The 12,326-nt window shown below is 39.1% G+C and overlaps 1 protein-coding gene and 1 pseudogene across 5 annotated transcripts in view; one reads left to right on the forward strand and one right to left on the reverse strand.

Moving 5' to 3' along the window:
- The window catches only part of KCNQ5 (potassium channel, voltage gated KQT-like subfamily Q, member 5), a 639,257-nt gene that overhangs the window by 539,022 nt on the left and 87,909 nt on the right, over window positions 1-12,326 (forward strand). For all 5 annotated transcript variants that reach the window (XM_012646057.1, XM_012646059.1, XM_012646061.1 and 2 more), the window contains exons 6-7: window positions 5,891-6,001; window positions 10,173-10,268. In XM_012646057.1, the coding sequence (XP_012501511.1) occupies window positions 5,891-6,001; window positions 10,173-10,268 (207 nt within the window). The remainder of the gene's footprint in view (window positions 1-5,890; window positions 6,002-10,172; window positions 10,269-12,326) is intronic.
- Window positions 114-933, reverse strand: LOC105811801 (annotated as a pseudogene).

Here is a 12,326-nt window from a genome sequence, read left to right on the forward strand (position 1 = left end):
TGATGCCACGGCACTCTAGCCCGGGCAACAGAGTGAGACTCTGTCTCAAGAAAAAGAAAAAAAAAAAAAGAAAAGAAAAATGACATGGTAACTAACAATAGTACTAGTCATTATCAAAAATTAACAATATTAAGTATCTTCGTTTTGGGTTTCTGTGGTTTAGGTGTATCCAAAGTTTCTTCATATTCTGTACTCATTCCCTTTGCCAGCAACCAACTGTGACCATTCCATCTGAATTCTAACTTTCAGGGCAATCTTTCTTAAAATGTTCCACAGAGCCACAAAGTTTGTAACCACCACCATCAATATAGAGTCCTTTGGGATTATTGGGACAAGATCTAGACAGGTCTCCCATTTTCCCACAAACAAAAACATTTTGCAAAAGGAAATTCACCAAGAGCTGGACCTACTTTAGCCTTATACTTGGTTATTTCATGCTCTGTGGACCTACATCAGTAACACGTTCCAGTGCCCATATCTTGATTTTCAAGGGTGGCTGGGCAATCCGCAACTCCATGACCAGGTTCTGCAATAGAAACGTACCATTGCATTTTTCTTTGCTGCTCATCTTTTTAATTATCTTCCTTCTCATCGACTATCCTTCTTTAAAGCGACTGCAATTTCTTCCCTTCCTTCCTGAATGTCTGTTGCTATAATTTCCCCATCGTGAACCATCTGTGAGCTCTGTCTTAGGTGTTTCATGAATCCATTCACATCTTCATTTAAGTACTCTCTTTTTCTTTTTGTTCTTTTTATGTTTTGCTTGGGGTGCATCAGTTTTAAGGGATAGCCTGTTGGTTTCAATTTGTTTATGCCTTGGTAGGTTTTGGCCTGTTCCCTCAAAGGACTCCCTCTTCATGTCCTCCCATGATGTCGTAGGCAAGGGTCTCTCGTTATGTGTGGTATAATAGTAACTCGTGCCCACCTGGTCATAGTTTCATCAGGAGTCGCATATGAATCCTTCAGAGCAGCTGAATTCCCAATGCAGTGTTGTAAATACCCATGTATTCTATTCTCCTTCTTCTCATCTCTCACACATATATACAAGCAAAAATTAATGCTCACACATGTGTAAGGAATATCAAAGTTCACAAAATATTATTTCGTTTACTTGCCCGTTCACATAAACATCGTATTTGTGTTAGAATAGAGTGGAGGCTCTTCACTGGCTGGCCAGATTAACTGACAATCCCCACTCCTATGAAACATGCCAACTGAGGCCTGCAGCACAGCGAATGCTCTTTAGAATCCATAGAATTCTGTTCTTAACATTGTTTGCATGCTTGCAAAGAGTCAGTGTGTTCACTCCCAAACCTTTTTATGCCAGTTGTATTTGTAATTATAATGGCAAGGTTTAATTTTATATTATTGCATAAACTGATGACATATGGTACAGAAAGAAAGATGGATGGTTTTATGAAAATAGAATGCTTTAGAAAAGCTCAATAAATGCAAAATACTAAATATACTAAAATGCTAAATATATTTTAAAATCAGGGGTGAACACACAATTATATGGGGGAAAAAATCCTAAATATCTAGGACTCTGTACTCAGATGGCTCCCACAGAAGTCAAGTCCACTAAAAAAAATAATTTTTAAAAAACACTAAAATTAAGAAAAATAAATGATGCATTATGGGTGAGGTTTATGCAAAAAAGATGAGGTAAAACCCCAATTGTAGAATACATCCTTCATTGGAAATATTGGGAAATGAACGTATTAATACATTTATGTGTTTTAGGTTAAAATAAAATATGTAACACACACACACACACACACACACACACACACACATATATATATATATATATATATATCTTTGTGACTATCTGCTTTAGTCAAATTTCTGACTAAGCAACCAACTAGCCATCACAGAAGTTCCATTAAGAAGACTTCTCTGTATCTTCTCATGCATTAATATATAATATCAAAACATCATCTCGCCTACAAAGAATAACGGGGCTCTCTAGAACATTTATTTTACATTGATTCAACTGCTTAATAGTTCAACTAATTCCTTTGAAACACATTTGCTATGCAGAGTAAAAGTCTGATGTATTGTGATTCACTTTTAACACTGTATATATTAGAAGAGAATTAAATGCCTTGACTCAGGAAGTATCAAAAATATATTAGTACAAAGAGAACCCATTAACCGACCACACTTTAGTTCTTTCTGTCATCCTCAACCCACCCAATCCCTGTCATCTCCACCCACCCAGCCTGTATGCAGTCATGAAGCATCTGCATGGTTCACCCCAGATGAACAGAGAGTCTCTGGATTTGATTCCAGCACCATCACCTACTGGGCTCAACCCTTGCACCCAATGCCATGCGCACGTGTAGAACTGGCAAGGAATTACACAACACGAGGTGATGAAGGTATCTTCAAAGGAGGAGCTATACTATTTATTTAATGTTGGATTGCCCATCTAAAGAGAGTGCTATTTCCAAGGAGGCTCATTATTTGTTTATTTGTTTTTCGTTATAGCAGTACTCCATTGCTACATCTACTTTTTCCCAAGTCAACTCTGGCTCTTTAAGTTCATTCATCCCCTGTCACTGTATTAACTGTGTACTGTAATTAATAATCACCACCTGCCCTTTGGACTGGGAGTCACCAAGGTACTCAATGTAGGAGCAGCTGCAATACAGAGATGACGAGATACAATAGAATAAGTCATCTTGCCATACCATGCCATCAGGATGCTGCTGGGTTCTTGGAGATCTGTGAAGAGTTTTTCCAGAAAATGAATTAACTGTCCCATAACCCAATTCAACTGTGACATCTAGGTACAATTTCCTCCAAGGCCCTGAAGATCATATAGCAGCCTTTCAAGGTCCTCTGAAACAAGCTGTTGTTCCAGGATCTCCCGGAGTATCCTGGAGAGCTTGTGTCTTTGGGTTCTATGTGGACCTCCCTTTCTCTGATTCTGAACCTAAATGAAACTAATCATTACTGGGTTCAGCCACTGAAAACACTCAGGAGCTTTCTGGAAGGCAGAAATGGGTTTATTGTTTAGCACAGGCATGGGAGAATAGGCACCAAGAGCACGGCTCAGTTCATGTACAAAGGATCAGCTGATAAACATTAGAAGGGCCTTCCAAGTGCTAGCAAAAAGAAAAGAAACATAATGTGATTGTACCATTCCAAGGACACTCACTAGTACTTCAAGGGCAGCTTGACCTGAGAGTCCAGAAAATCAATGATTATCATAATGCAGGGCTCATCTACAGATGGAAATGAAGCTGGTCTTTGCCTTAGAAAGTCTGCAGCCAGATCAAACAGATGGGTCAGTCTGAAGTCCTGGAGAAGACTCACATCTTTTTATTGTAAGTGTACCTTAGAGAATTTATAATTTTATGTATGGTACTACCTTTCTGTTTCTATCATGAAGCCCATCCATCCCCTTCCCATCCACAACAGTGAAATGATGCACTTTCCAGGCAAGAAATAACGGAAACCGCTCCCTGGCATGGAGGGAAACAAAACTGCCACCCTACTGCCAGATCCTTCCCAAGCCTTGCCTGGCAACAGAAAGCCCCAACGGTTTTCAACCAAGAAACTTCCCAAGCTCCTCTGAAATCCAAGTGAAAGAAGGTGCTGAATCCAGAGGTTCAGCTTCTGGCTATTCAAGTCCCCTGCTCTCAGTAAAATGTGGTCATCCCAGACGTGCAGAGAGAAGGTGGGCAGCATCTTTGCACACCCTCGGAGGGACTCAAGGTGCCACCCTCAGAGCTCACGACATTCTACTCTTCCCTACAAACCACCACTATAAGAGAAAGGGGCCTGAGGCGAGAGAGAGCGTAGTGTGCTGATGAACAGCAAGGTTGGTGTGGCGGAGCAGGATGAGATCTAGTATGGCGGAAGACCGTGTCTGAGTAGTAGGCCAAGGCCCAATCACGCGGAACCCCGTAGGCCATGGAGAGCAGCTGCGACTTTGCTCTAAGGAACATGGGAAGCCCCTGGAACTGTTTGATCATGGGAGAGACGTGACATTCAAAGACATTCCCTGGCCTGGCTGTAGTATATCTAGTTCACCTGCTCTTCCGCTAATCCTTATCTTTTTTTATTGTAAATGGACAGATTATAGGTGCATATATTTATGGGGCACAAAGTGATGTTATGATTTATGAATACAATGGGAATAATTAAATCAAGCTAATTAACATATCTATCACCTCAAATATTTGTCATTTTTTGTGTTGAGAACATTTAAAATTTACTCAGTGATTTTGCAATGTACAATACCATTCACCACTAACTACATTCACCACTCTGTGCAATAGATCTCAAAAAGAAAAAAAACTTATTCCCCCTGTCTAACTGAGGCTTTGTGTCCTTTGACCATCATCTTCCCATTCCCCCAACCCCCAGCCTCTGGTAACCACCATTCTACTCACTGCTTCTATGAGTTCTATTAATTTAGATTCCACATATAAGCAAGAACATGCAGGTTTTGTCTTTCTGTGCCTGCCTTATTTCAGATCATCTCATTAGATGCAGAAAAGGCATCTGACCAAATTTTATCATCATTTCATGACAAAAATTTTCAACAAATTAGGTATAGAACGAATGTACCTCAACACAACAAAGACCGTATGTGATAAGCCCACAGCTAACATTATACTCAACAATGAAAAATCGAATTCCTTTCTTCTAAGACCCAGAACAAAACAAGGATGCCCACTTTCACCGCTTCCATTCACTATAGTATTGCAAGTCCTTGCCAGAGCAATTAGGCAAGAGAAAGAAATAAAAGGCATCCAAATAGGAAAGGAAGAAATGAAATCGTCACTGTTTGCTGACAACATGATCTTATATTTAATACATAGGAAATCCTAAAAATTCCACCAAAAAATATGGCTAGCACTCTAATAAACTAATTCAGTGAAGTTGCAAGATACAAAATCACACACAAAAATTAATAGTGCTTCTACACACTACAAGATTTCAGAAAAAGAAATCAAGAGAACAATCCCATTTACAATAGCTAAAAAAAATATGTACTATATACACTAAAAAATGTGCACTATACACTGAAAACCATAAAACGCTGATGAAAGAAATTGAAAAGCCACCAATCCTTTTCAAATGCACCATGCTTGGGTCCGTCGGAACAACTAATACTTTGTAGAATCTATCCTATTTGTTGTCCTGGCTGTGCACCTAGTCACCTGTTTCCCCTCTCTACACCACCCTCTTTATTATTTCTGCCTCTCAAAATGTTACCCCTCCTTCAAAGCCCAGGTATGATGACATCTTTCCAATAAAGCCTCCTCAACCCCACAAGCTTATAATGATCAATCTGTTCCTTCAATTCCCATAGCAGGTTATTTGTGCCCCTACCATAAAACCTGTCTCGCCCTATTTTGTGTTTTAATTATTTATGTGTGACATGTCTCCCTTAGCAGGCAGTAAATATCTTAAGACAAGCGCTATGTACCTCTCATTTTTGTTCCACTACAAATCATAACACATGCCTTGTACACACCAGACCTTCAGGAAATGCCTGCCAAGCTAATGAAGGGACAGCCTTAACTAGCATAAATTGTTGCTCTATGTACTGATCCAATCCTAAATCCACGGTACTATCATTTCTGTATCACTGATGGTTATCCACTTACTTAAATAACCTTTCTTTGAATACACTTGGAAAAGATGGAAAACTGTGTTGTAAGGGAGGAACAAGTATGTAGGTTATTCCCTTCCTTAAACACAGAGAAGTTCTGTTATGCGTCACGGAAAATTAAAGCTCAGTAATAAAATGCGCCAACAAGACTTGTTGAATAATGATTTAGTGGAAACGTTGCTTTGCCTCCTGTTCATAGGTCCTAACATGCCTCTCAAGTACTTAAGCTGCATGTTCTATTTATTTTGTTTTTAGATTACATTGACAACTATTGGCTATGGAGACAAAACTCCTTTGACTTGGCTGGGAAGATTGCTTTCTGCGGGCTTTGCACTCCTTGGCATTTCGTTCTTTGCACTTCCTGCTGTGAGTATCTCCTGCAACGATAAAGCAGTTTAAATTAGGTCTGAGAGGTTGATTAGTGTGAGCACTCACACATTGGTATGCTTGAGAACGTATCTGTATGTTTACAGATATGATTTTTCTGATATAATGTTGACTTTTCTAAATGTATCTACTTGGATAATTTACAAAATATGATCTTCCCTTGGAAACACTAAACCTGAGACTATAATAGCAGCTAGGTCTTTATGACCAAATAATAATTCAGATGGCATCACCTTTTAGTCGATATGCAACTAACACATTTAAACCATTTGTAAAGATTTAAAGCTATCTTCCAATTTGGTTTATAATGTGTGCCACTGAAAAGATGGATGTGCACAAGCAGAGTATTTTCCTCTTCGGATCTAGTTGAGTGAAAAGCATATGACCTTAAAGGGTTTTAAAAGTGTTAGATGATTTATTCTTTGTTTCATCATCATTGATTTTTCTTAATGAGCAGTTTCTGTGTCTTATCAGAATAAAGAGCATGTTTCTCTTCCCCCAAGCTTCTGATTATTTTCTCCTTCATGGATGAAGCTTACCTTTCATATCATTTTATCTTGTTTCTTTAAAGGTAATTGATCCAAATGCTAACATTTGCTCCCGTCCCCAAGTTCTCCCTTTTGTTCACTCCACCTGGGGTGACAGTGGTGGGAGCCAACGAAAAGGAGTGTCAAAGTGGTGGCTGCAGTCATGCTTAAGGAAAATAGCTCTGGTCTTGCTCCAGACACAAGGGGAGGCTGCGCACAGCCCCTGCCGAGCAGAGACCCCAGAGCACCTCTCCAAAGGAAGCCAAGGGAGCAGGGAGGAGCTTTTAGCTCAGGGGGCTCCTCTGCCTGTTAATGAGTGCAGAGGACACTCTTGTCCTTTCCATGGCCAGTCCCCAACTCCAGATTGACCAGCTGGTTCTCCCCCAGACCACTCAAAACCACAGAAAAGAAACTGAAAGACCACGTATGAGGCACTGGACCTCAGTTTGAATTCTGTCGTTGTCATGTACTAAATACATGACTGCATTAGTTTGCTAGGGTTGCCTGAACAAGGTACCACAGACTGGATGGCTTAAAAAACAGAAACTTATTGTCTCAAGTTCTGGGGGCTAGAAGTCCAAAACCAGAGCGTTGGCAAGGTTAGTTCCTTCTGAGAGCCATGATAGAAGGGTGTGCTCCAGGCCTCTCTCTGTGACTTGTAGATGGCCATCTTCTTCCTGTGTCTTCACATCATCTGTGTCCAAATTTCCTCTTCTTATAAGGACACCCGTCGTATTGGATTAGGGTCCCCACCCTAATGACATCATTTAAACTCCTGGTCTATCATGGTGAGGTTAAACTGTGTTGTTATGTAGCACTTATCAGCATAGTACTAAAACTTAAATCTAAAAATTAAAGTCCTGTTATCTTAGAAAATGAATTAAAATAAAACTCAATTTCTAAGCATTTGCATCTATTGGTGTCACTGTCTGGAGGGATGACACTTCTGTTCAAAGAATAAGCCATGATTTGTGTTTGTATGTATATGTATATATGATATAAGTATATATCATATATATATATATCATAGTAGGCCTTATTTTAACAGACTTCTATTTCAGTGCACTGAGCTGTGTACTAAGAGAGAGGTGGAATAAAATTGGAATGGATCCATAATGAGACAGGAAACAGACCTGGTTTAATAACTACTGTAATGTACAGTCTAGGCAAGAGATATGTAGCAAACATTTGCCATCTACTAACAAATGTTTCTAAGCAGTACCAATGTGATTTTCAGCACATTTTAGTTTGTTTGGCAGATGTTAAATCTGTGCCTGTATAGAGCCTGTCTTCATTTTCCAAAGGGGATTTACTGCTGAACCTCATACTCACATACGTGCTCAAAATGATAGCTATTGCTGTTAATTCGATGTCTACGAAATCTGACTTATCTTTTATATGAGTGGATTATACAAATACATGCACATAATGTATGTACCTATAACACATTTTATAAATACATGCTGGAAATTAGAATGTTTCATCTTCTCTTACATGTTTTCTTCATAAAAATGACTTTAAAAGAAAAATAAATCAACTTTTTCTAAATGATCTTGAATAGCAGAAAAAAATTAGGAGCTACAAATGACTGGAATTGATCTGAGTTTGGAAATGGAAAGCCATTTTCAGAACCTCTAAAAGGAGGAAAATTTTATTTAAATCTACAAACCAGACTATAAAGACCAGGTTTTTATAAAGCTTAGTTTGTGCAATTACAACCTATATGAGATAGAGAGCTTAGTGTGAGACAATTACTAAAGAAAAGAGATGGAAAACAGAACCCATGATGTAATTTCTAATTTCATGGTACAGCCATTTATTTTAACTAATAATGGAGTAGATCATTTCTCATTAATAGCAAATACTATTATTGTATAATTGTGTCTTTTAAACATGATTGCATTACTTATTGTCTGGTTATTGTCACAGATGTACTCAGAATTGTGGAATCTCAAGATAAAAAGGAGGGTTAAAGGCTATCTAGAGCCCAAAAATATCTCAGCCAAGTTGTTATCCAGCTGAGACTTAACACCTCCCAGAGATGAAAAGCCCACCACGTCTCCAGGCAGCCTACACCATCTTTGATCTACTTGAAAAATATAAAGAAAAGAAAAACAACCATACCTTACCTGTGGCAAATACTGACTTAGGGCTTATAAAATGTCCATCTCTAACCTAAGGGTTGAACTCCTTAAAGTTCAATAAAAAGCTAATAATTTATAGGTAGCAATTAAAATCTGTAGACTTGAAAGCAGGAGAGCTCCAAGTCCCATGCCGATACAGTCAAGAGTTAAGGTCGAAGCCCAGAGACTGTATATTTAGTAAGCTCGGAAAGACAACCCAAGGCTGAGACAAAGTATCTCAGTTTCACAAATATTAGACCAAAGCAAACTAAAAAGAGAGGGGGACATCAAAGAAAGAGAATTTTTGCAGATCAAGATGATAAGCAGAGGAAGGCAAACTAGCCATAAAACTAATATAAACAAAGGGGGGATACTAATCTTACTAACCCCAAAATCCACGTAGGTGACCCAAAACCAAAAAGCTAAGGAATGCTAAAAGTGTGAAATTAAAACAGAAAAATCGGAATGTGCTCTGCAATGACCCATGCTCTTGTCTTTATTGTACAAAGAGGCAAAATGGGAAAACCTTCTGTATCTTCAAAACTGAGTGTCTGTCTCATCTGGATGACTGTCACCCTCTCCCTTTTACTTTCTTTGGTAGGAGTAGAATGATAGCCTCATGAAGAACCACAGCTGGGACAGAATTTTAAACACTCTCCCCTCTTCCCCTTTTCCATTTCATGGATAGTGAACATATAATTTCAGAGTTTCATCAAAGTGCAAGAAGTACTCCCATGTCCACAACAGTGAGACTTTTTTTTTTTTTTTGAGACAGAGTCTCACTCTGTCACCTCAGCTAGAGTGCAGTGGCATCATCATAGCTCACTGCAACCTCAAAGTCCTGGGCTTAAGTGATCTTCCTGCCTTAGCTCCCAAGTAGCTGGGACTACAGGTGCATGCCACCACGCCCAGCGAATTTTTTCTATTTTTTGTGTAGCCAGGGTCTCGCTCTTGCTCAGGCTGGTCTCGAACTCCTGACCTCAAGCAATCCTCCTGCCTCAGCCTCCCAGAGTGCTAGGATTACAGGCGTGAGCCACTGCACCCAGCCAACAGTGAGACTTTAACTCTCCCAAATGAAAAACCCAGTTCTGTCCAAAGCCAGAATTCATGTCTTCTACATTCCATCACTGGATAAGACCATTCACTCTAATTTAGGCATAAAGAAATGTCACAAAGAATGCCACACACACACACGGAAAAAATTTATTGTGATTTTTATTTGTAATTATAATGCCTCTTACTATATCACAAAAGATAATAAATGAGGCTGCCTAGTTGATTTGCTAAAAAAACAGGTTGTTGTATCTCATGGCAATATTGCCCAACAACTTAGCTGATGGTACTATAAATCGTGTTTGTTTTAATAAATAACATGTTCATGGACAGATTACATACTGTATTTCTTCTCTCAGACTCATTTTAGTGGTTTTTTTATATTTGTGTTATTTAACAATGCTTTTGAAATTTTTTTAAAGTACCATTTTTTGTATTTTGTTCCAGGGCATTCTTGGCTCAGGCTTTGCATTAAAAGTACAAGAACAGCATCGCCAGAAACACTTTGAGAAAAGAAGAAACCCAGCCGCCAACCTCATTCAGGTAAATGTCACTGTAATAGGAGGATGGCAACATCTGTCTCTATAAGTGATTGTTGGGTCATTTCCCAATCTCTGTGCTTCATTGCTTGATAGAGCAACTGTTTTGTTCTTTTTTAAAAATGAAGTCAGAACTTAATGTACAGTCTTGGATGTGGGCAGGTGTTCACCCTCTGCTAAATAGAAAAACGTATCTATTCAGCAAATGGTCCGTGCATTGTTCAGGTTAATTAACTGTGCCAGCAAAGCCATGCAGAGGCTAGCAGCTGTGTTGCTCCTGGAATGACCTAATAGGTCTTATGAATTACTTGGTGGAACATAATTGATCATTAAGTGATGGAGCAGAACAGGGCATTCCTCCTAAAGAACAACATATTTGTTTAGAATGTCAAGGTTTAGTACCTGTGAAATTGCTTTAATGCTATCTAGGGCAATAACTTGAAATAGTTATACTAAGAGCTCTTGGGATTGTGGAATACATCAGTGTTTGAGAATATGAAACAATAAGCATATTATTTGAAGGTAGCTCATAATAGATAGGTAGTTATTTAGCATTTCATTTTTTTTTCAATAACTCAGGATTTGTTTTAGTGCTGAAAGGAATGCTTCTCCTTTTGCCATCAGTATCTTTTGGGGGTACAACCATCCTAGATCCAGGTTAAGAATCACAAAATATAGTTTTTGCTAGATCTATAATATGGAGTTGGCATTTATTTATAAACAGGAAATCTAAAGTTTCTTCCCTTCATGGAACCAGGCAGTGGAAGCTCCAGAACTTCTAAACTGGAGAGGCTTGGGATGGCTTCAAGTCACTAAGAGACTCATCTTCATGCAGTAGAAACAAGCACATTGTTTTAACTTAGATTGCGGTTTGAGTGGGTGCACTGGTAGAAGAAAACCACCGTGACCCCTGCCCTTAGCCTTTATCTATGGCTGTGATACGCAGCGCCTCCAACAGAAACAAAGCTAGGGAGAGGAGGGGGGCGTGTGGCTCTCTTATATCCTGAAGGAGATCTGTTTGTATTTAATCACTAAATAAGGACATTAATTTTTAAATGAAGCTATTCTACAATTATTGATGAGAAAATGGACCATTGGATGAGTTCCAATGCAAGCCATTGAGATTCTCTATTTTTTTTTCCAGGTTTTAAAAGAGCACTAAAGAGAAAGTAAACTTTACTTTCTTAAACAAAAAGATCCCTAAGTACTAGGCATGTAAGATCTGACTCCAAACAATAATCATCAGAATGAAAAGAGGAGTCACACTCTTTAGGACACACACAAAATACCCCGAGGCCCCAAATTCATAGCCTTTCATCCGTTAATGCTGCTTAACTGGTTATGTGTGTTTCCATACTTCTAATTGATTTTTCTCCTTACTCTGTTTATGTTTTAATTTCCCTTCACTCTAGAACAATGTATTTCAACCTGTGAATGCAGAAGTTATCCCATGGGTCCCTTGCATCCATCTGGGCAGCAAGCCCTGTCTACATATGGAACCAATAATACATCTTACACAAAAAGAACCTCTTAGAATATCAGCTGTTCTGTTAGAAAGCAAGCCCTTTGAGGAATTTCTCATACATATATCAGTGATGATGATAGAGAGCTTTGCTGCCCAATACAGTAACCACTAGCTGTGGGTAGCTATTGAAATTTTTTTTTTTTTTTTTTTTGAGACAGATCTCGCTCTGTCGCCCTGGGTAGAGTGCAGTAGCATCATCATAACTCACTGCAACCTCCAACTCCTGGGTTCGTGATCCTCCTGCCTCAGCCTCCCCAGCAGCTGGGGCTACAGGTGCGCACCTATACACCCTGCTGATTTTTCTATTTTTAGTAGAAATGGAGCTCACTTTTGTTTAGGCTGGTCTCTAACTCCTGAGCTCAAGGGATCCGCCCACCTCAGCCTCCCAGAGTGCTAGGATTACAGATGTGAGCCACCACACCCGGCCTATTCTTTTTAGTTCTTTAATTTTTGTCTTTCTGGTACCTACATAGTCATTTCACATTGTAGTTTCAACTGTCATTTCTCTTAAGAGTAAAGAGGTTGTACACATTTGAT

Source organism: Propithecus coquereli, unplaced genomic scaffold (genome assembly GCF_000956105.1).
Source record: "Propithecus coquereli isolate 6110/MARCELLA unplaced genomic scaffold, Pcoq_1.0 Scaffold24, whole genome shotgun sequence".
Lineage (NCBI taxonomy): Eukaryota > Metazoa > Chordata > Mammalia > Primates > Indriidae > Propithecus > Propithecus coquereli.